General features: G+C 42.3%; 1 protein-coding gene across 10 annotated transcripts in view; it reads right to left on the reverse strand.

The window, feature by feature from the left end:
* The window catches only part of ARHGAP12 (Rho GTPase activating protein 12), a 142,446-nt gene that overhangs the window by 55,657 nt on the left and 61,761 nt on the right, over positions 1 to 25,028 (reverse strand). For 5 of the 10 annotated variants that reach the window (XM_075922649.2, XM_075922650.2, XM_075922653.2 and 2 more), the window contains 3 exons: positions 20,242 to 20,505; positions 10,243 to 10,383; positions 8,407 to 8,487 (listed from right to left, as the gene is read on the reverse strand). The exons of 1 other annotated variant lie outside the window; for it this stretch is intronic. In XM_075922649.2, coding sequence (XP_075778764.1) covers positions 8,407 to 8,487; positions 10,243 to 10,383; positions 20,242 to 20,505 — 486 coding nt within the window. The remainder of the gene's footprint in view (positions 1 to 8,406; positions 8,488 to 10,242; positions 10,384 to 20,241; positions 20,506 to 25,028) is intronic. 4 more of the 10 variants (XM_075922654.2, XM_075922657.2, XM_075922658.2 and 1 more) reach the window with 3 other exon arrangements.

A 25,028-nucleotide genomic window follows, 5' to 3' on the forward strand; every position in this document is an offset into this window, starting at 1 on the left:
TTTGTCTCCTGCCATCTCTCTCCAGCCTCTGACAAAAAAACAGAGGCCAAGGACACCATTTTATCCCCTGGCTAATAGCCTTCTATGGACCTAACCTCCATGAAATTATCTAGCTTCTCTTTAAACTCTGTTATAGTCCTAGCCTTCACAGCCTCCTCTGGCAAGGAGTTACACAGGTTGACTACATGCTGTGTGAAGAAGAACTCTCTTTTATTAGTTTTAAACCTGCTACCCATTAATTTCATTTGGTGTCCTCTAGTTCTTCTATTTAGGGAACTAAGAAATAACATTTCTTTATCGGCCCTCTCCACACCACTCATGATTTTATAGACCTCTATCATATCCCCCCTCAGTCTCCTCTTTTCTAAACTGAAAAGTCCCAGTCACTTTAACCTCTCCTCATATGGGACCCATTCCAAACCCCTAATCATTTTAGTTGCCCTTTTCTGAACCCTTTCCAAGTCCAAAATATCTTTTTTGAGGCGAGGAGACCACATCTGTAAAAAGTATTCAAGATGTGGGCGTACCATAGTTTTATACAGGGGCAGTAAGATATTCTGGGTCCTATTTTCTATCCCTTTCCTAATAATTCCTAGCATCCTATTTGCCTTTTTGACCGCCGCTGCACACTGCATGGAAGTTTTCAGAGAACTGTCCACGATAACTCCAAGACCTCTTTCCTGATTTGTCGTAGCCAAATTAGCCCCCATCAGACTGTACGTATAGTTAGGGTTATTTTTCCCGATGTGCATTACTTTACACTTATCCACATTAAATTTCATTTGCCATTTTGTTGCCCAATCACTCAGTTTGGTGAGATCTTCTTGGAGTCCCTCACAGTCTGCTTCTGTCTTGACTATCCTAAACAGTTTGGTATCATCTGCAAACTTTACTACCTCACTGCTTATCCCTTTCTCCAGATCATTTATGAATAAGTTGAAAAGGATTGGTCCCAGGACTGACCCTTGGGGGACACCACTAGTTACCCCTCTCCAATCTGAAAATTTACCATTTATTCCTACCCTTTGTTTCCTGTCTTTTAACCAGTTCTCACTCCATGAAAGGACCTTCCCTCTTATCCCATGGCCATGTAATTTACACAAGAGCCTTTGGTGAGGGACCTTGTCAAAGGCTTTCTGAAAATCCAAGCATACTATATCTACTGGATCCCCGTTATCCGCATGTTTGTTAACCCCTTCAAAGAACTCTAATAGATTAGTAAGACAGGATTTCCCTTTACAGAAACCATGTTGACTTTTGTCCAACAAATTATGTTCTTCTACATGCTTCACAATTTTATTCTTTACTATTGTTTCGACTAATTTGCCCGGTACTGAAGTTAGACTTACCGGTCTGTAATTGCCAGGATCGCCTCTAGAGCCCTTTTTAAATATTGGTGTCATGTTGGCTAACTTCCACTCATTAGGTACGGAAGCCAATTTAAAGGATAGGTTACAAACTACAGATAATAGCTCAGCAATTTCCCATTTGAGTTCTTTTAGAACCCTTGGATGAATGCTATCCGGTCTCAGAGATTTGTTAACATTAAGTTTTTCTATTTGTTCCAAAACCTCCTCTAATGACACTTCAATCTGGGACAGTTCCTCAGATTCACCACCCACAAAGGACGGTGCAGATTCAGGAATCTCCCCAACATCCTCAGCCGTGAAGACTGAAGCAAAGAAATCATTTAGTTTCTCCGCAATGGCTTTATCGTCCTTGATTGCTCCTTTTATAGCTCGATCATCTAGGGGACCCACAAGCTTTTTAGCAGGCTTCCTGCTTCTAATGTTCTTAAAAAACATGTTATTTCTTTTTGAGTTTTTGGCTAGCTGTTCCTCAAAATCTTTTTTTGCTTTTCTTATTACATTTTTACACTTGATTTGACAGTGTTTATGTTCCTTTCTATTTATCTCACTAGGATTGGACTTCCACTTCTTAAAAGATACCTTTTTGTCCCTCACTGCTTCTTTTACATAGCAGTTAAGCCATGGTGACACTTTTTTAGGTCTTTTGCTATGTTTTTTAATTTGGGGTATACATTTAAGTTGGGCCTCTATTATGGTGTCTTTAAAAAGTTTCCATGCAGCTTTCAGGGATTTGGCTCTAGTCACTGTGCCTTTTAATTTCTGTTTAACTAACCTCCTCATTTTTGTGTAATTCCCCTTTTTGAAATTAAATGCCAGGGTGCTGGACTGCTGAGGTGTTCTTCCCACCACAGGAATGTTGAATGTTATTATATTATGGTCACTATTCCCAAGCGGTCCTGTAACAGTTATTTCCTGGACCTGATCCTGCACTCCACTCAGGACTAAATGGAGAATTGCCTCTCCCCTTGTGGGTTCCTGCACCAGCTGCTCCAAGAAGCAGTCATTTAAGCCATTGAGAAATTTTATCTCCGCTTCTCTTCCTGAGGTGACATGTATCCAGTCAATATGGGGGAAATTAAAATCCCCCTTTATTATAGAGTTCTCTATTTTGGTAGCCTCTCTAATCTCCCTCAGCATTTCAATGTCAGTATCGCTGTCCTGGTCAGGTGGTCGGTAATATATCCCTACTGCTAATTTGTTATTATTGGAGCATGGAACTACTATCCATAGTGATTCTATGGAACACATTGAGTCACTTAATATTTTTATTTCATTTGATTCTACATTATCTTTCACATACAGTGCCACTCTGCCACCCACCCGGCCTGCTCTATCTTTTCTATATATTTTATATCCCGGTATGATTGTATCCCACAGATTTTCCTCATTCCACCAGGTTTCAGTGATGCCTATTATGTCAATCCCCTCATTTAATACGAGGTACTCTAGTTCACCCATCTTATTAGTCAGACTCCTAGCATTTGTGTACAAGCACTTTAAAAATTTGCCACTGCTTATTTGTCTGCCCTTCCCTGATGCATTGGATTCCTTTGTATGCGGTTGTTTGTCTGCTCTGGCCCATGGTTTGCCCTCTCCCCTCCTCTCTTTCTGACTACAGCTTAGAGAATCTCTATCAATGGATTCTCCTCTAAGAGAAGTCTCACTCCGATTTACGTGCATCTCCGCACCAATCGGCTTTCCCCCATCTCTTAGTTTAAAAACTGCTCTACGGCCTTTTTAATGTTTAGTGCCAGCAGTCTGGTTCCACCCTGGTGTAGGTGGAGCCCATCCTTCCTGTATAGGCTCCCCCTCTCCCAAAAGTGTCCCCAGTTCCTAATAAATCTAAACCTCTCTTCCCTACACCATCGTCTCATCCACGCATTGAGACTCTGAAGCTCCGCCTGCCTACTCGGCCCTGCGCGTGGAACTGGAAGCATTTCTGAGAATGCCACCATAGAGGTCCTGGATTTCAGTCTCTTTCTAGCAGCCTAAAACTTCAATCATACATATATAGAACGAGTAACTAACTTTACCTAAAAACATTTATATATTCCCACTTCAATACTGCATGCATTGCAATCCCAGTATTTCTAGCTACCCAGTGTGTTTGAATTTTCTTCTAAGATAATACATTCATAGCTGTGTCCAGTAAACAACATACATCATGAAGATTTAAAACTTTTAATCTTAGGTTAGTGTCTTTCACAGTTAATGCTGTAGTAGGGTAAATGGTAACCTGCTACATTGGTGACCCTACTACAAACGCTTTCTGGACTTTTTGATGATTTTTGTTCCCATTGACATGTAGTTAATGATTTGAAGTAATTTACCAAAAATGGTCATAAATAAACAAACTGGTGTGGTTTACATGTGATTTTTTTTAAGTTCATTTTCAGATAGATGTCAGAGTTATCAGATGTCAGATGTGAGTGTGTACCTGTGGACACAGTTAAATGATGATCCTGAGCTCAGTGGTTAACCCTCACAGTTACATGCAACCCCTCCTCCCCTGAGCTGCTGCCTTTCAGAGAGGCAGCAGCATGAGGGGAGGAGCGGCCAGGCAGGAGTCAGTACATGAGTGATGGGGGAGGTGAGAGCATTTTAACATCCTTAGTCAGAGTAGGACCCTGCCTCTACAGCACTATTTTTTCCACTAAGGCTACGTCTAGACTGCAAGTTTCTTTTGGAAGAAGGTTTTCCGGAAGAGAACGTCTACACAGCAAAGAGGCAACAAAAATACGATATGCTTTTTCGAAAGATAGCGTCCACACTGATTGGATGCATCTCACATTTAAGTTGTGATTACTGTGGACCAAGTGGCCACCAAAGCACCTGTGCTTTCCTGGGGGGAGGTCTCTTTTTTAAAAAACCCACTCTCTTCACGTCCACACACGCCTTTGTATTATGTTTTACAATCTTGTACTTCCTGGATAAGTTTTGAACCCACTTCTAATAAAATCGGAGTTTTTCCAGAGATGAGGCTTCAATGTGATCCTGCCTTCACTCACAAATCTCTGTTCTCTGAAAGTGTTCAGTTATAGGCTGGGTAGTCTTAAGATCTTTTACAAATAACTGGTACGTTAGATAACTTCTAGAATTTCAAGCTGCTATTTTAACAGTACATAGGGCACTGGGTGTGGTTCAAGATCAATTGTTCATTTCTTTACATCAAGTTAACACTTGATCCAACCTAAGATTTGGAAATTTCAAAGCCATTTATCGTTACACTTTAAAAAGATTAACATTATTTCCTGATCACGTAAACAAAGACTCCTTTAATTAATTAATTAATTATAACAATGCCTTCGGACGCCAATCCTTATGCTAGCCCCTACAAACACAATGAAAAGACCATCTTTGGTTTAAGAACTTAAGAGTCTAAGTAATGATGAGAAAACAGGTAGATACAGACAAGTGAAACACATGTCACAAATTAGGCAAATTATGTGTTTTCATTTTTACTATATCTATACTTGGAGGAGGTATAATTTCCACATAGAGCAAACACTCTTGAGCTAACGCTCATCAAGCTAATTCACTAAAAAAGGCAGTTTAACTGTGGAAGTACAAACAGTAGCACAGGCTAACCATAAGTGTGTACCCACAGGAACCAAAAAAGTTTGAATTTGGGGCAACTAGCCTCTTCTGCTTGATGACAGATAGTATGTCTATTCAATCTAGGGATCACACCCCCACCTCTAACTGTAAATATAGCCTTTGTGTAGCTATACTAATTAGTACAGTCAGGCCCTGATCCTTCATTGGGACCTCTAAACTATTGTATTATAAACACATAGTAGCACTGAGACTGTTCTGCCTTTTTATTTGAGATGGCAATGAACTGTACTTCTTGGATTAGAGTCAACAGTAGGGATGTAAAAGAGTAGTCGAGTCGACTACTCACATTTCTTCCCCTTCCCCCTGCCCTACCCGCTGAGCTATAGCAGAGGCAGCAAAGGGGGTGGGGCAGGAGGTCTCCACAGTGCCAGTATCAGATGCAGCAGCGGAAGAGGAGGAGAGGAAGGGAAGAGACAAGCCTCTGTCCATTGGGGGGTCCCAGAGGGGTGTTGGGATTTAAGCTGCAGAGTTGCAGTGGGGGTAGCTCCTTCTGAGCACTTTCCTGTATAGACTAATTGTGTACCGTATATTCCGGCGTACAAGACGACCTCTGAAGTTAAAAAACATCCCCCAAAAATCGGGGGTCGTCTTGTACGCCGGATGCCCCGCCGCCGGAGCCCCTCCGCGGCTTTGAAAGCCTCGGGGGAAGCCGGCGGGGGGGCATCCCAGGCGCGCATGGGCTGCCCCCCCCCCCCCCGCCGGAGCCCCTCCGCGGCTTTGAAAGCCTCGGGGGAAGCCGGCGGGGGGGCATCCCAGGCGCGCATGGGCTGCCCCCCCGCCGGAGCCCCTCCGCGCCGCCGCGGAGGGGCTCCGGCGGGGGGGGGGGCAGCCCATGCGCGCCTGGGATGCCCCGCCGCCGGCTTCCCCCGAGGCTTTCAAAGCCGCGGAGGGGCTCCGGCGGGGGGGCAGCCCATGCGCACCTGGGATGCCCCGCCGCCGGCTTCCCCCGAGGCTTTCAAAGCCGCGGAGGGGTTCCGGCGGGGGGGCAGCCCATGCGCGCCTGGGATGCCCCCCCCCGCCGGCTTCCCCTGAGGCTTTCAAAGCCGCGGAGGGGCTCCGGCGGGGGGGGGGGGTCAAGCCCAGGCGCTCCTGGCGGCTTTGCTCCCGGTGCCTCTGGTCTGCTGGAGACCATCTCCAGCAGACCAGGGACACCGGGAGCAAAGGAGGCGGAGGGGCGCTGGGGTATAAGATGAAACCCTATCTTTTAATTAAAAAGATAGGGGGTCGTCTTATACGCCCAGTCGCCCTATACGCCGGAAAATACGGTAGTTGATACAAATTGTATGATCTACACAATTACCCACCATTTAACATCCTTAGTCAACAGTATCAGTTATCTACATAATTCAGATCCAAAAATTAATTTGTGTACAAAATAGCACCATTCCACTCTGTCAGAAACATCCTGCATCGACAATAGTGATAGCATGCAGCAGAAACTCATCTTTTGCTTCCTGGATTAGAATCACAGGGTTGGAAGAGACCTCAGGAGGTCATCAAGTCCAACCCCCTGCTAAAAGCAAGACCAATCCCAACTACGTCATCCCAGCCACGGCTTTGTCAAACAAGGACTTACAAAACTATAGGGATGAAGGTTCCACCACCTCTCTAGGTCAGCCATTCCATTGCTTCACCACCCTCCTAATGAAATAGATTTTCCTAATATCCAACCTAGAGGTCCCCTACTGCAACTTGAGACCATTGCTCCCCGTTCTGTCATCTGTCACCAATTAGAACAGCTTTTCTCCATTCTCTTTGGAACCCCCTTCAGATAGTTAGAGGTTGTTATCAAATCGCTTCCCTCTTCTCTCCTGTGGACTAAATAAGCCCAAATCTCCTTACAAGTGATGTGCTCCAGTCCCCTAAACATTTTTGTTGCCCTCCGCTTGCCTCTCTCCAATGTGTTCACATCCTCTCTGTAATGGGGGCCCCAGAATAGGGCACAATACTCCAGACGTGGCCTCACCAGTGCTGAATAAAGGAGAATAATCACTTCCCTAGATCTGCTGGCAATGCTCCTACTAATGCACCTCAAGATGCCAATAGCCTTTTTGGCTAGAAGGACACATTGTTGAGGTATATTCAGCTTTTCATCCACTGCAATCCTCAGGTCGTCTTCTGCTGAACTGACACTTGGCTAGTGGTCTCCAACCTGTAGCAGTGCTTGGGATTCTTCTATCCAAGTGCAGAAGAACTCTATACTTGTCCTTGTTGACCCTCATCAGATTTCCTTTGGCCCAAATCTCCAATTTGTCCACGTCACTCTGGGCCCTACCTCTACCCTCCGGTATATCTACCTCTCCCCCTCACAATGTCATCTGCAATTCATCCCCTCATCCAGGTTATTAATAAAGATGAACAGAACTGGTTCTAGAACTGACCTTTGAGGCACTCTGCTTGATACTGATGATAGCACAACCATCTAGCCAATTTTCTATACACCTTACAGTCCATTTATCCAATTCATACTTCTTTAACTTGATGTGGGAGTCCATATCAAAAGTTTTGCTGACGTCTAGGGATGTCACATCCACCACCTTCCCCATGTCCACAGACCTTGTCACAGAAGGCAATCAGGTTGGTCAGGCATGACTCGCCCTTGGTGAATCCATGTTGATTTCCTCTCTTCCAAGTGCTTCAAAATGGATTCTTTGAGGATCCCCCTCCATGATTTTTCCAGGGACTGAGGTAAGATTACATTAACTGTTTGAAGTGTTTTTGATAAAAAAATTTGTTCATGTGTATCAGACTGCTAATCACTGGACTGAACCAGCTGGTCAGTATCTAAGTAATTCTGGCTGAAACAGAATCCGAGATCTCTATTGGATTAGAGGATTAAAGAAAAATCTCGCTAACACTTTGTGTGTAGATTACATCAGGATTCTATTTAACTCTTTAGTAATTAGAGGTCAGTATATTTTCACAAGTTTAACTAAGTTCTGCTAAAAACCTACCATTTCCCAATTTAAGAATTCAATTTCTCTCAGGTCTCTCTTTCTTGGGCTGCTCATATTGGTATTGCAACTTGTTTAAATAGCTAGTTCACAGTTTCTCAAAGGCCTCTGATGAATATCATTGTCTACAGAACAGAATTTAGAATGTGAACACAAATACTACTTCTCAGAAAACAAACTCTGAAAACCCTGTCTTTATAATAGGAAGACCAAAGCTAATGTGCAGCACTATGAAAAATGCTACTAGGTACAGAGGTAAAACTATTTTAAAATGCTTATACTGAATTATTTCTGATGTCACATCCTTCATGGCCATTTGTGTTCACAGGGAAAAAAAAAATCAAATCAAACGTGGGGCATTAGCCACAAATGAAAGAATACATCTGTTGTGAAGAACTCCTAAAACAGATTTCTGAACGTTTACTGAAAGAACAGTCAATTGTCATAGTACTTTTGTTTGTTACCTTTGGCAGTTCCCATTCTGATCGTGATCGATCAGCACTGTAGTAATATGGTCTACCTTGTTCGTCTACATGTTTTATCCACTGTAGAAATAAATGCGATAATAGGAGTTTAATAACAGTGACAGAAAGATTGATATCACATATCTTAGATACTTTGCATTCAAGCGGGACATCAACTTGAAAATAATAAAATTCCATTTACTTTAGCAATGTACCACTATGAACCTTTTCAATTAGCCAAAACTAAAGAACAATAAGAAAGTAAATCAGTTCCAAGTCACATTCACTTAGTATCTCTGTTGTAACTACTCATATCACCCTGTGATATCAGTCAAGATCAATAGCTTTTTTAAAAAAAAGTACAGTGTATTGCATTCTTTTCAATGTTAAAGGGTTAAGTTTAAAAGTCTTTGTGAACTGAATACAGAAACATATACAAAAATTCTGACACTTATCTGATCACGCTCCAGTAGATTCCTGGTACAGCTAAGAAGTGAGTTGTAATAAGGTCCCATTTTAAAGAGATTACTGCACAAACTTATTATTGTTCTAAATCTTTGATTATTTAGTAAGAGTACCGACAAGTAATTGCTTCAGCTCCTGTAGTTATTTGCCTAAAGGAGAAGCAGCCTGCAAACTCATCATCTATAATAGTGCATACTCATAATTTCACTAAAAAGGAAGAGCTCTTAAAGGCAAAGTTATTTGCATTAGGACTTGATCCTATAACCAGACACACAGGGAGGCCTTTGAAGCCAGGAAGAGCCACTCTGAAAACTGTGGGACTTCAAACAGATAACCATTACAATAAAAACTCTTGAGTCAGGAAATGTAATTTACTGTAAAGCATAAAGTGAATGTACAATGCTATACAACATATTATAGCAGAGTGACATCCTGCAGAGCGTAGGGGTATCAGAGGGGAAAAGTATTAGTAGTGAAATTCTGAAGTTTTTTCTGAATTAAATTTATGACTCATATGCAGGTCAGTTTTGAGAAACAAGATTAACATGACAATTATATGTGCACAGCTAAAACTTTCACAAAATGTAAGCCGTTACTAAAAATCTATTCGGATTTAAATTCTGCATCTTAAAAATGAACTTAGTATACAACATATTCTAGCAGCATATCCATTCCAGCTACATGAAATTCATAATTGTTTCAAAGACTTATTTAAAAAAATAATTAAGACCAGCACTAATGTGAATGCAAATAAAAAAGAATACAAACTGTTTTACAAAATAGTGGTGTTATTCGTCTTTTACATACCAGGAAACTATGTTACTGTGACTTGCCCAAAGTCAAAGTCAGTCAATGGCAGAAATTAGAACAAAATCTAAGTCTCCTGATACTGTTGTGATTGAGTCAGATTTTTCTGCTTCCCAAAGGAAGATTTAACAAGGTTATAAAAAGCAAAAGCAAAAAGTAAAGCACTCTCTTTTTAGCAGGTAATAGATCCAGGGAGAGTACTACATTATCAACCCTATTCAGCACCATCCAAAAAGATAGAAAGAACTACATTAGCTTGGTAAGGAACACATTCCTATCACAAAGAGGACAGAAATATAAGAACTGCATTATACCGATGTGTTGAAATTGGAGTGATGCCCCCAAATCTCACACTGAATTAGCATTAAGGAAACTACTACTACATACACCAGAGAAAACTGTTAGGTCAGTTGCCAAAGTTGTGTACATTTAAGGACAAAGGAAGCCAGTACCGGGGAAAAGATTTTTCACCACTGAAAATGAAATCCATCATCTTACAACTAAATTTACTGAAAAGATTCTGCCAATTTAGAATATATGTGATGAGAAGAAAGGAGAATGTACCTTTTCATTAGTATAGTCATTGGTATATAAGGTTTGACCATGTTCATCCAATTCTTCTGACCAACCTTTTGGAGGAGAACCATACTGACTATCTGACTGGCTGTAACAAGAACTGTGGTCGTTTTCTTCAGATGAAAGCAGCTACAAGTAGTCAGAAACATACAAGCAAGTTTTAAGAATGAATATAGATCAAAATCTGAAAGAGATCAAAGTTTACTTGGTTTGAAATAGGTTTTAAAATGTGGAAATAATTCAAAGGGTGTTTTCAAATTTTAATACCGCAAGTCAGAAAATACATGCATTTTTAATGTTCAGAAACCTGCCCAGTTATCACTAACTAATTCAAAGACTTTTGAATTTGAGAGAGCTAGATGACATTATAGGAGAACGCTGTTTAGTATTTGTTGACATCAAACATCCACTCAAATTATTTTGGCATGTATCGCATCGAAAGGCAGCTTTAATTTATTTTCTCAAAGTTCCTGGTCAATAAACAAACCTGACTTTTAACAACATACTTCTATTTAATATTACTGGGCAGATCTAACAGTTTAACTGCTAGCAATCCACACTGTTTTGCATAAGACATAGGAGGAGCAGACACCAGCTATTAATATCAAAATCTTAGTCCCACGCTCAGTGTACCAAAGACCAGCATTAGCCTGAAGCCCCCTCTATTCCTGCTCTAGGTCCCAGAACCTTCTCACTGAGCAACTGTGCACACCCAATGGAACCTAGGCTACTCCAATTTTCCAATGGCATTCCCTATTCCCTAAACTCTGCTGCATACTATTGTGAAAAATGCAAAGGGTATGTGCTATACCAGGTACAGTCAGACATCTGAGTACAAATATGTTTAAAATATAAGAAAGGGATCATTATGCATAGGAAAGGTAACAAATAGAGGCTTTGGGAGGCAGACAATTGGGAGATTCAGGGCATGTAGAAGAAAACTTGAGCAGACCTTTCTAACTTGATCTGTCTCCTCTCTTACTTCATCCACAATAGGGCATTCCCAAAATCAGATGTGCCATACAACAAAAACTCCAGCATCAAACTTATTTATGACTAGAAGATTTGCATGACATTGGTCAGGTCCTTAATTCAAATAAGTTTTGGGTTTTTTTTTTTTTCATTTAAATAATTGTTCTGGGATGGGTCTGGGAACTAGAGGTTCAGTATGCAGGCTGCCCTGGGGAGAGAAGACAACCCCAGCCCTCTTTCACTGAAGCAGCTTGGGGCCATGTGAGAAGCAGTGCCTGTCCATGGCCACTGTAGCTGCAGAAGACAGAGCTGGGGGAAGGATGCACATCCTCAGGCTAATGGAGAGACACACAAAAACGCTGTGAAATATATAGAAGTTAGCTGTCCCTTCCTCCACACTACCCCCTGCTGGCCCAATGGGGTTACAGCAGTCCTAGTCTGTAGCAGCCCCTTGCTGTCCCGACTATGGTCATTCTATAGTACAACTGTCCCTCCTAGCAGATTTACCTCCCCTTCCATTTTATGAGAAAAATCTGAATTCGAGGCTCATCCCATTGTCCTGACACAGCCAAATTCTTACCTTGCTTTAAGTTATGATAAGAGGAAGCTGCATATCAAGTTTGGTAGCCCTAGCTCTTACCATTTAGGAGTTCTTGAACAAGGGGACAGATGGACAGAGACACAGATGCACATTTCTCAATATATACACTAAGACATAGTAATGTGATGTAATATAAATATAATTACTATCCCAATATTCTACTTTAAAAAAATCTTGTGTCTGAAAATCCAGTATAGATTCCCTTTTAGATTCTCTAGCTCACCTGGCTGGTAACTGTTCAGACTGCTTCACTTTTTGTAGGAGGGAGCACATCATGTTACCTAACACCCCTAACAGTTAACACATACAAATACGCTCTGAAGAGAATGGCTACAACTAGAAATGTGGGGACCATGATACAAAGTTTTAAGAGTAGGAAATCTGTGAAGGAAGAAAATGGCAGATCTTCAGCTTTTGTAGCAATACATCTACACAGCAGATTTCAGAATAATGTCAGTTATTCCAAAATAATGTATTGTGTGTTAACACAACAAGCCTGTTATTTTGAAATACATTCGAAATAACGGGCTTCTTACACCGACTTCTGTAAACCTCATTGTATGAAGAGTAAGGAAGTCAGAGGAAGAGTGCTCTATTTCGAAATAAATGCTGTGTAGATGTGCCCTATATCTTTTAAAACAACTCTTGTAACGTTCATGTATCTGAGTTGTTATACCCCAAAAGACTTATTTAGTTTCTTGACAAAGGAGACCATAGTGACTGTTCCTGAACAAGCATATCTACTACTGATGCACAGCTTTTCTTGTCATTCATTACTCATGGGCTAATGGCTCTCGTGTGGAATTTGGAGATATTCCTGAAGCCTCCAGCAACACTGGACTAAGCCCAGCCCTTTAACTTCAGGCCTCCAGAGTACATGTCTTTTTCTTTTTTTCTTTTCTTTTTTTTGGGGGGAGGGAGGAGGAGGTGGGGGAAGGCAGAGGAACAAATTGGTAATTCAATTTCTCCCAATCATTGTATTTTAGAATCTTAAATTTCAACTACAGGTACACAAAAGTGAATAAAAATAAACTCCCCCTCACTCTTGGATTGGGTACATAGCAGTGTAGTGGTTTCAGTTATATTCTATGTCAGTTTAGAATCCGTCCTTAGTTCTGAATATCAAAAGTTGCACTCAAGAGATCTTGACAGTTAAGTAATACTTGTGATAGGCCCAACCTAAACCATGGTTTTATAGGATCTCTCTCAAGCATCTGCCTAGTCTTTATAATGTTATAATTAAATATTTTTGTTCTAATGATAAAAGCCTTAAATACACTGGCATGAGTAAAACAAAAACACGGGAATGGGTGTTCTTTGGACTTTTCAGATAACAGGGTGTCTTGGCAAATAATTTAATGCATCTATATTCTGCTTCAGCTCGGCCTTTACTTCTACTACTATACCACTGTGGAAATACGATACAGCTATATCGTAGCAGATTATCTGTGAATGGAAGAACTCTATTAGAACAAAGTCTCATCTATGCTACAATACAAATTCTGCCCCCAAGTTACATTCTAGTTAGGCACAAGGTGACTAAGTGTTATCCTTAAGGATCAGACAGGCAAACTAATCTACTGGAATACCTTCTTCATATTTATCATGCAAAATTTTTAGGGCTGTCAAGCAATCTCAAATTTTAAGCACGATAAATCGTGTGCAACAGCAGCATTCCAACGATGCAGCGCTGTATGGAGCCTAGAATCAGCTGGAGTCCCCAACTGATCTTGGGCTCCATGCAGCGCTGCCCCTTGGAAGTGCCGTGTTACAAAGCCCCTTTGAAGTCCCACTTCGGCACTTCAAAGGGGCTTTGCAACAGCAGAGCCGGTGATCAGCTGGGGACTCCAGCTGATCCCTGACTCTGCCTGCGCTGCCCCCGTAAAGCGCCAAAACAGCACTTCAAAGGGGAAGCGTATTAGGAGCCAGGGATCAGCTGGGGACTCCAGCTGATCCCTGGCTCTGTGTTGCAAAGCCTCGTTTAAGTGCCAGAGCAGGACTTCAAAGAGGCTACACAGCATTAATGCTTGCGATTAACACTTTTTGTTTTTAAAACATGTTAATCCTGTCCTGCGTTAATCGCAGGCATTAACGCAGTTCAACTGACAGCCCTAAAAATTTTACATGTGACACAGTAATTTAGGTAGCATAGGTCTAAACCTTAATGCAATTTCTGCTTTGTGAGTTAGAAAATAAATCAAGTAAAGACATTACATGTTCTTTAGCTGGAAAAAGCAAATGCACAAGAAATGTAAGTAAGTCTGTGCCCTAACTTGTACAAGAGACCTCCAACTCCAGGAACAGGACTCATGAGAACCTACCTCTCCATCCCGCTACGTGGACTTGGGGAAAAGAAGAGGGAAACCGCAGGGATAAGCCAGCCAGTTAAAGAGAGCAGCAACAGCTGCTGTAGCAGGAGGTATAATCAATAACAGACTGCTTTCTCCAGTTTTCACACTGAATATTCTCAAATTCTCTCTTGTGCTGACTGCTGTTTGCTCTAACCTTTCCTGTGACATAGCCCCATTCCATCTGCCCTCCATGCCCACCTCTGTCCTCCTTTCCTGCCTTATTCTTACTCCCCCTCTCTTCTTGTGTTGTCTTTTTAGCTACTCCCCTTGCTGAACTGGTGCTACAAAATTAAAAACACTGTACCACCAATCTCCATCCCCAACACAAAACGTAACAATTGCGAAGCACTGTTTCATTCCTTTTCCCAACCCTTTATTGGCCTTGTCAGTTTAGAACCTCTATTTGGACAATGCTCAATAGTATCCTGTTTTCAGTTGGCCCCTAGCCACTAATTCAAATAAATAATAAATACCCTAGCAAAATAAATACCCTTGTGAAAGCATGAAGGACTTAATTCTGTTTGTTCACTAGTTTGTTATAAGCAAAACAGTTGTATAATTGTATCAAATTGTATCAAATTGTATCAAAAGATTCATTGGATATCAGAGATCAAACTAAAAAAGAGAAAAAAAATGAAATGTTCAGTATCAAATCAATTACATTCTGGTAGGAAAGGTAGTTCTGAACCAATCTCACTTTCATAACAACTACCTTTAGAAAGTCCTCTGAATCTTATACATTCATAATTGTGAAGTATTTTTCACTCTTCTCCCCACAATTCAATTCTTGATGGTCATTATATTGTCTCTGAGCCTATCGAGATCCCTATATTTTTATACTTTCTACTGTTTGGGTCAGTTCATCTTTACAAGTCTTAGCAGTGCAACTTTCACCACTTCTTTTTGAAAACTGTTCCAAAATTCAACACATTAGGAAGTTTGTTTTTATTTCCATCACTCCTAAATCATAACTCTGTGTACAACATTAAACAAGTTCTTTCCCTTTATATATTTCAAATACTTGGTCAAGACATACTTAGTTTTTAATCTAATTTTAAATCAGTCTCTAAAGCCTCTGCTTTTGTTGCTCTTTTATCAATTAACTTTCTGCTAATGAGGTATCCAGAATGGCACTGTTGCTTATGTTTGTTTCTAAGTCATGTACAGAGAAACCCATTCCTTTCTCTATGGCTAATGCCTCTGCACATACAGCCAAAACTATTACCATTTTTGCTACCATATTGCATTCGTAGGTCAAACTTAACTCTCTGCCCCCATTCCCATGGTCCAACGTATTCACTGGTAAATATCTGCATATTTTGCATTATTCTTCCTCAGATATATTAACTTACTTTGCCCTGGATTATTCTCCTCTAACAATTCCAACCTCCTACTTACTTTCCAGACTCTGGACCTTAGGTCATCATTTTCTGACATTACTTTTTTTCATGCTAAATATCAAGAACTTGCAGAAAAATTCTGCGGAACTGTATTTGTTTTTCCTTGTGTCTATCAAGTCCCCTGCCTACCCACTAGAACTGCTGCTATACTTTCACTTCCTTTGCCTATAGGAAAGTACAGCTGCTACAGGGATGTTCAACTGCGGTTATCTGGCTAATTGTGTAGTCCAGGGGTGGGAAAACTTTTTTGGGTCAGGGGTCACTGACCCCTAGAAAAAAAATCACTCAAGGGTCCCACACAAGTGAGAAGCCCCTGACCAAGAAGGAGAAACACACTCCTCACTTACCCCTTGCATACCAGAGCCTAGGGGGGTAAGGCTAGTAGTTTGTGTGCTCCAGCTCTGTGGGTGGGGGGCTGGGAGCACCAGTGCAGGCTCCCCAGTGCTGAGCCTTGGGGGGCCAGATCCAGGCAAGCTGGGGGCCGGATGCAGCACCTGGGCCTGAGGTCCCCATCCCTGGTGTAGTCAATACAATTTGTATTGACTATACGATTAGTCGATAAGGACTGCTCTGCAGAGTTACAGCGGGGGTAGCTCCAGGAGCTGGCTCAACCTGGGACTGAGCAGTCACAGCTTGTGCTGGCTCCAGGAACCACTCGTGCTGCAGCTCTGCATTTTAAATGTAGCAAGAGCCACTGGGCTCTTACAACATTTAGAATGCAGAGGCGCAGCATCCCGGATCAGCGCAAGCGGGGACTCGTGCTGAGTCCAGCAGCCCCTGTTCGCGGCAGCCAGCCTAGGCCACCACGAATAGGGGCTGCTGCCATAGTAGCCTCTACCCACACAGAGTCTCCCCTATCCCCTCCCATGTAGCCTTCGCAGCAGTCTCCCCTATCCCCTCCCTCTCCTGCTGCCTCTGTCAGAGGGAGGGAGTAGAGGAGGGGGCACTGCAGAGCTGGTGCTGGGATGGGGGGAGAGGGGAGGAGGGGGGGGGGGGAAGAGATGGCTTTTTTTAAAAGCTGGCTCCTCCCCCCCCCCCCCCCAGCACCAGCTCCTGTTCCCCGTCACCGTCACCACCCTTTGCTGCCTCTCATAGCTATATCCCTAATAGCTACATCCAGTGCTTTTTTTGCGATGGTATGCACCGGTACAGTGTACTGGCACCTTTTTTGGGGAGCACTCGCAGCCACGCCGCTGTCTGCTGGCACAGCCTCCTGCCAGCCCTGGGAGCACTCGCACTGCGCCGCTTTCCCCTGGTACAGCCCCCAGCCTGATTGACTCCTTCTGCAGGAACAGAAAGATGAAAAATGTGTTTTTCGCTTATGCGCATACATACGTTGACATGATATAGGAAGAAGGGTGGAAGAGGAATTTTTCAAATTTACTTTCCTCAAGGAAGGATTACTGGCACTTTTTTTTTTTTTAAAACACACACAAAATAAGCACTGGCTACATCAGTTTCTAATTATCTAAATTTTCCTTCCCAATCACAGAGCTTCAAGACCAATAATGAACTCATTTAATTGCCATCTGCTCTAGTATAACCTTACACATTCCTCAGATCTAAGTCATCTTGCTTTCCAATTCTCTGACAAAATTTAAGTGGCCAGCCCTTTCTCTCATATTTATACAACTTCTAAAAGTCCAGTAGGTGGCTTCCTTTTCTATTTAAGCTTGCTGTTAAATATTTTGAGATATCCTCATTTTAGTTAGAAGCCTAAATGTGTGGAAACTACTCTAGACCAATAGTATCAGGATATACACATTAAGAAAGCAACCTGAATCTTGATAATGAGAGAAGATCTAGAACTAGAGAGTTACATTTGTCCTATCACAGTTATTTCTCTAGAAACTTTGCAGCGTCTCATGTTTACATCATTACAATATCCAGTCTTGTGCTTAAGTAGTATTAACTGCACCCAGAATCTGATTATTTAAATTGCTGTTGTATTTTATTGCTATACATCTGCAACTCAACCACTAGTACTCAATGGAACCACTAGTACTCAATAGTTGGCAGTTTTGCTAGAAAATCCAAACGTACTTGAAAAAATGTAGAGATATCTAATATAAAAAGATGAAGAGACACACTTAACTGCCCAAAATGCAAAGGCCCAATGGGTGAAAGAGCTGAAAACTAATATAACTGACAATTTTCACTTTCTGAAAAGTAAGTTCTACTTTAACAGGTTACAGAAGTATCTCAGAGGTTCAGAGACAGCAGAAACCAGCTGCAGAAGATACAAAGGCTATTTAATTTGTGAGGGAATTATTGGGAAACCTTAATCAGAACAAAGTTGACATTATTCAAAGCATGCAGTGGTCTTAACAAGACTAAAAGCTGAACAGACAACTGTACAAAATATATGCACAAGGATCATGAACGAAGATCAAGAACTAAGCCTAACCCTCAATGAAATGATGTATTCATAGCAAAAATAAAATATTCCTGAAGTAATATTCCTGAGGGGACCACAAAGTAAAATGGCAATTCAAAGGTAGACATTTGGTCAAATGTAGGTCTTTGATAAAGGACTGGAGCAAATACAAGGCCCATTATTAGTGCTGACAGTAGAAAACAGGAAAAAACATGGGGTGAAAATAATGTACAACAACCTACTGTCAGGAGATTGTTAGAGCGCTGGTTATTTAAAGCCTGATTGAATAGTAGCTCTCAAGTAAAGTCCTCTTCTAATCAACAACCATGAGTGGGAAACTTTCTTTAGCTAACAGAAGAGTATCAGAAGAAGCACCATGTCATTTACACACATAAGCAGCTTCACCGCAACTTCCTATAGGATCTGAAATGGATTAAATGCTTGTAAATATCACAGTGATGGTGCTTTAGAATCCAGAAGCAACACAAATTCAGAACTGGTGAGGAAATGGGCAAGGCCAAGGAAGATGTTATTTCTCCTATTATATTAACAAGCCAGAGTCAGAAACTTTTGAAGTCCTTATTTTCACCAAGACACCACTGCTCTATAGTTTCAAATCAGTTCTCTAGTTAAATACTTACAAAGTAAGAGATGAGGAAGAAACATACTAAGAAGAAGAAATCTTAAAACTGGTCACTGTAAAATAAAGTGGGAGGTCTGCTACTAAATATTTGCTTTTTTTACTTCATCTTACCAGCTTTGAAGATGTATGCTATTCTGTTAGATCTAAGTATATGTTTAAGAAGATATACTTTAAATAGTGGCACACTGGGTTTTTTTCTGTTTTATTGTGCAAGTAACTGATATGTTATAGAAAAACTTCCAAAATTAAGTTAGTCATCTACTATTAGACAATTTTTTCCAGTAACTAACTACAATCTTACAGCACTAAAATATGAAAAATTAACTCTTCCTTAATACTACTACCTCAACTAGGAAGCCCTATAAGAATTTCTCGGGAATTATTTGGTATTGTAATCCTATTATTTTGTTTAATTTGAGCTTCAAATGTCTTTCCGATATTTCTTAATAGTTGGATATTTCAACTATATTAGAAAATCACCATTTTCTTCCCATAATTTCTCCAATATGCATCTCCTATGTCCCTGAAGGAAACTTGAGAAAACCCCATTTATATTTGTCCATAGGACAAAGTTAGTCCTTCTGACCATGGAGAACTAGCAGATCACATTAGGAGCCTAAAATGCAGCTCTATAATAGGCAGTGTTGGAACAAAAAAAAAAAAAAAAAAAAAAAAAACCCCTAGAAAACTCCTGTTCCTCTAACTTTCCCTCACTGAGTATGCTTCCCTCTACTGCAGTGGAAGCTTCCGACAGCATGAACGTGAGGTGCCAATAAATGAACCTGTGCGCTGTAAGATAGGTGAACTTTACGATGTTCTGGTATAGATAAAGGGACAACTGATAAAAGCAGAAAAAAAGCCACAAGAAAAAGTTGTCAAAATTGTCTGGGCAGTTACTGACTCCACTGTTTCCCGTCCAATGAGATAGATAGGAAGATTTGCCACAAGCACTGTCCCCTCTAAGCTGTGCACTTGGACAGCCCCCGAGAAGACTGAAATGCCACCCAGCTGATTAGCAGAGATCTCACAGCCAGCAGCAGGTGTTTCTACTGGTGGTGCACATCCACATACGTATTGGTGCACATAAGAGAATTTATTCCACACTTGAATGGAAATAATTAGAGGAAACTTTGTTGGACACAAGACCAAATCAGCATATGAGCGCACAAATACTAATTGTGTATACCTTCAAGACAGCAAAATTTTATTTTTTCCAAGATTCTGCTTCTAGACAGAATACAGTATCACTAAGATGACAGAATGCACAAGGGAACACATTCCACATCATAGAAGTTATAGCTGCCTCACTCCACTGTCACATGGAAGCTTATCAACTCCAAACAATGCCCATTCACTTGTTCTTCAAGGTAAAGAAAGAAAAATAAAATACCACTACATATGTCAGGCACCCAATGAGAGAAGAAGCAATTCTACCAGCGTAAGCCCAGAGGGTTTGGCTCACTCCTGGTTTGAAGGCACACTAGCTTGGCAGATGAAAGTAACACAAATTACAATAACACGTCTAGCCTAATGAAAGACTTTTCCTCTAACTGTCATTGTAATTTTATAGTTCAAATAGATAGCAATAATATACCCCGAGAGCATAGCTCAATCTCGCTGTTCTAATTACACTGAATAATTACCTCGTGATCAACTTGGCTCTGGGAATCCCCTTTGTTTATGCTTGTATCCCGGGTCCAGCGAGGCGGTTTCCAGGTTCTTTCTTGTGTTCCTCTGTTGTAGTAATAACAGCGTCCTGTAGTATCTTTATGGGTTTCCCATTCTCCAATAATCTGAATTGGGGAACTCGTAGGTATAGGAGGAAGTTCTGACTGAGATATTTTCAGTTCTTGTAAATTAGCATAAACAGGTGAATCCGGCCTGCCTTGGCTTGATGGAGTAGTTGGCTATTGTAAAAGAGAAGAAATTCACTATTAAATTGCATATGCATTTTCAATTGTTCTCCTTTAATAAAATCATAATCATATCACAGCAGTAAAATAAGAAATCTACTATATATTTCAAAGAATTTGTGAATCTGTCTGTATGTCTGTCTGTTCACGAATTCCCTCTAAGCGGTAAGAGCTAGGACTGCCAAGTTCAGTACACCGGTTCCTCTTATCATAACTTAAATCAAGGTAAAGATTTGGTTGTGCCAGGAAAATGGGATGTGCCTAGAATGGGACTCCTTCTCATAAAAGCATTCCTCCCCCACCCCACCCCCAAAAAAAAGAGAGAGAGAGAGAGAGAGAGAGAGAATATCTCATGGCAGGTAAAAGGGGCTAGCTGGGGATGCACTCCCTCCATCCAGAACTGTTCCAGCCCCAAACCTCTCTCACATACATACCCCAGGTGCCCTTTCAGAAGGGAGGGGTCTGAAGTCTCCAACTGAGACACCTCACTCCCCTGGCACTCCAGCCCCATTGGGTAGGTAGGACTGAGGTTCAAGGCCTCAGGCCAATTTGAACTCTTCTGGGATTCCAGGGTTAGTTGATTTTGTGGGCCCCCTCTACACTGAGGTGGGGCCAAAAAATGAGGGAATCCAATGTGTGGGACAAGGCTGCCAGTGAGTTGGAAACGGATGGGATGCAGAATCTGGGTGGAAAGTAGAGTACAGGAGCAAGCAGGGGGCAGGTGTCTGGCCAGGAGGGAGGGAGCAGGAGCAGGGTGCTGGTGGCTGTCTGGCCAGGAGAGAGGAGGAAGAATGCTGGTGGGGAGGTTTGGCCAGAGGGGCAGGTGCTGGTGGGGGTCTGGCCGGGGAGAAGGGGCAGGGCAGCCAACCAGTACCTGGGGGTCTCCTGGGACAAAGATCTCTGGGGAAGGATCTGCAGGCAGACCTGGAAGAAGCACACGTGCAGCTACTTTAAGAAATCCAGCCACTCCAGATCCTGTGCTACCATCTTAACTACCCCCTTTTCTCCCCCCACCCCCACTCCGTTTTCCAGGAGCACGAGAAAGCAAGGGAAGACAAGAAAGTGCATGTGCTGTTTTGGGCAGGGGAGGAGTGCATGTTTTCTTGTCTTCCCTTCCTTCCCCGTGCTGCCTTCCTTCCCCCCCTCCCCCCATGCTGCAGAAAGGAAGACCTGAGGCTCTGTGCCAGATCCAGCTCTAGCGCAGAACCATGGTACATCCCTCCCGCAAGCCAGAGCTACCTCTACTTTTGCAGGGGGCTATAGCACCAGTGTGGGCTCCTTGTTGCGGGAGGGGTAGCGAGGAGGGAGGGCTGGGAACACTGCCTCATGAATGACTGGCAGTGCCACTCACCCCCCCCCCCAATCAACTAGTCAATGGCGATTGACTGGTTGATGACCATGGATGTACTGTATTAAAGGCTTAATCTTATGGGGGGGGGGGGGGAACGAGAGGCTGTGCTATATGGCAAAAATATCATTAATCTTTGGCTGCATCTTCTCAAAGCAGAAATAAAAAAAATGTGATTTAATATCTGAAAGAACTTTCATTATATAAAATCAAAACTGATCACTTAGACCACACCTGATCATAAATAGATGGAAGCATATTTTGGTTTATACCACATAGCCAAATAGAAGCACTCATAACCAAAAGGGGAAACAGCTATTAGAGGAACAGCATGAAATTACAACCCTATGGAAAACTAGTGAAATAAATTAGATGTTCTACTATATGCATGACAAGTTCTGATGTTCCTATCAAATTTTACTACGGCAAATGGTAGTGATACTGGTTAAAAACGATCTTAAGCAGTTAAATAAAATCCTCATAAATCTCATATGACAGGGGGAAAAAGCTTCATTATCCCAGAAATAGAATCATAGCTGGCTCCCAATTTCCCATCTCATGGATGGCCATGCTGGAATTCAGAAGGCACTGGTCCTTGTGTATATGACTGGTATAACTAGCTACACTAGCCTCCTCTTGCCTACAATATAAAATTTCTACTTCACTGTTTTTAATTTAAAATTCTCAATGTCACCATAGCCTTCATCTTGTTTATATCCTCTCCCCGCCCGCATCACATTAATCTCAAAAGCTTCTGAGGGATAGCGGAGTAACTCTGTGACAGGAAAAACTTAAAACACAACAAATAATCTAGTAGCATTTTAAAGACTAACAAAACATGTAGATGGTATCATGCGCTTTCATGGGCACAACACGCTTCTTCAGATGACAGGAGTGTTGGAAGTCCAGATCAAACAATAAATAAGGGACGAGGGAGCGGGGGGGGGAACGGAAGAAAAGGAAGGAAAAAAAAAAAGACAGTGAGTAGATAAGCTTCAGAGGGATAGCCAAGTGAGTCTATAACAGAAAAAACTTAAGATGCCAGTATTTAAAGACTAAATAGTTAGAAGAGGCTGATAAGAACTACTAGTTTGCACTTGGAAAGGAAGATGACCAACACCAGATTCTCCACAGACATCAAGAACCATTAGCACCTTCATTGTTTGGTTGGTTGATAATGTAGGAGCCATCCAATATCCCTATTCAAACCATTGGCATAAGAATTCAACTTGTGAATGAAGTTAAGCTCCAATTCTTTTCTGTGTATTTGGCTTGTGGAATTGGTCTGAAACAAAACAGCAACTTGGAGATCCATTAATGAGTGTCCAGGAAGATTAAAGTGTTTTTGTGCATTGCCTTTTTGGATATCTGATTTGTGTCCATTAATTCTTTCCCATAGAGACTGCCCAGTTTGGCCAATATACATGGCAGTGGGGCATTGCTGACATTTGATAGCATAGATCACACTATTGGATGTGCAGTTAAATCAGCCACCAAATCAGAGGCTCATGTGCTTGGGTCCAGTGAGGAAAACACTTGTGTAGATGTGTGGGCAGAATTGGCTCCGGGGCTAATTGCAGGGATGGGTTCCTGGATGTTTATGATGTAGCTGTGTTGCGTGGCTACCAGAAAAGAGAAGTTACTCACCCTGTGAAGTAACGATTGTTCTTCGAGATGTGCCCCGTGGGTGCTCCACTCCAGGTGTCGGGTCCCGTCCCGGCGCCGCGGCTCGGAGACTTTTCATAGCCGTGCTCCGCCGGCTCGCGCATGCGTGGTTCACCAGGATAGCGTTCGCGCCTTTGATCAGCCACACGCGAGCCGGCAACCGTCCGTTCCTCTCATCCGCTCATCTGAAAGAGACATTAAGAAGAAAAATTTTTCCGGAGCGGGGAGGAAGGGCGGGTCGTGGAGCACCCATGGGGCACATCTCGAAGAACAATCGTTACTTCACAGGGTGAGTAACTTCTCTTTCTTCTTCGAGTGGCCCCGTGGGTGCTCCACTCTAGGTGACTCCGGAGCAGTACACAGAGCAGAATCAAAGCGCTCCGGAACCAAGACTATCAGCACGATTTAGTACTGCTGTAGCTATGGAAAAATCTGAAGTAAACTGTTCTACTATAGCGTAATGTTTCATAAAAGTCACATATGAAGACCATGTTGCTGCTCTACAAATGTCGCGAAATGACACTCCACTGAGGAAGGCCGTAGTGGCAGCCACTGCCCTAGTTGAATGAGCTTTAGGGCAAGAGGGGAGAGGCTTCCCTCGCAGCGAATGACACATTGATATACATAAAACTATGAGCTTAGAAATACGCTGAGAAGTTAAAGGCTGTCCTTTTGATTGACCCGCTACTGCCACCAACAGATGGTCTCTTGTCCTAAAACCCCGTGTTCTGTCGATGTAGAACGCCAACGCCCTTCTCACGTCCAGAGTATGTAAGTGCGCTGCTTGAGTTGAGGTATGAGGTTTCGGAAAGAAGCACGGTAAGACCACCGGTTCATTTATGTGGAATTCAGAAGACACCTTCGGAATAAACGCTGGATGGGTCCTCAAGGTTACTGATTCTTTCGAAAAGACTGTGTAGGGCGGAGAAGCCATGAAGGCTGCTATCTATCTCACTCTGCGAGCTGAGGTGAGGGCTAGGAGAAAAACCAGTTTGAGCGTAAGTAAGTGTAGTGTTACTGTCGCTAAGGGCTCGAAAGGGGGACGAGTCAAAGTTTGTAGGACCAGGTCCAGATTCCATGCGGGAGGGGGGGTCTCCGCGGAGGGTGGAGATTCAAGAGCCCCTTCAGAAATCTTTTCGTAGTAAGGTGAGCAAACAACGAAATACCGCCAACTCTATAATGGAATGCATTAATTGCTGCCAGATGCACCCGTAGCGATGCAATTGCCAAACTATTGTCATGTAGTTGCAAGAGATAGTCCAGTACACAAGGTAAGGGTGCAGAACGCGAGTCCACGTTATTGTCCGCACACCATGCTTGGAACTTTGCCCACTTAGCTGTGTAAGCAGTTCGAGTAGATTGTTTCCGACTATGCATCAACACTTGTTTGACTCGTTGGGAGCAGGGTTGCTCGGAGTCGGTAAACCAGTCAGCATCCATGCAGTGAGGTGTAGGACCTCCGGTCGCAGATGACTGAGGGATCCATTGTCCTGGGTCAACAGAT

Source organism: Pelodiscus sinensis, chromosome 2, assembly GCF_052426305.1.
Source record: "Pelodiscus sinensis isolate ZL-2025 chromosome 2, ASM5242630v1, whole genome shotgun sequence".
NCBI classification, from domain to species: domain Eukaryota; kingdom Metazoa; phylum Chordata; order Testudines; family Trionychidae; genus Pelodiscus; species Pelodiscus sinensis.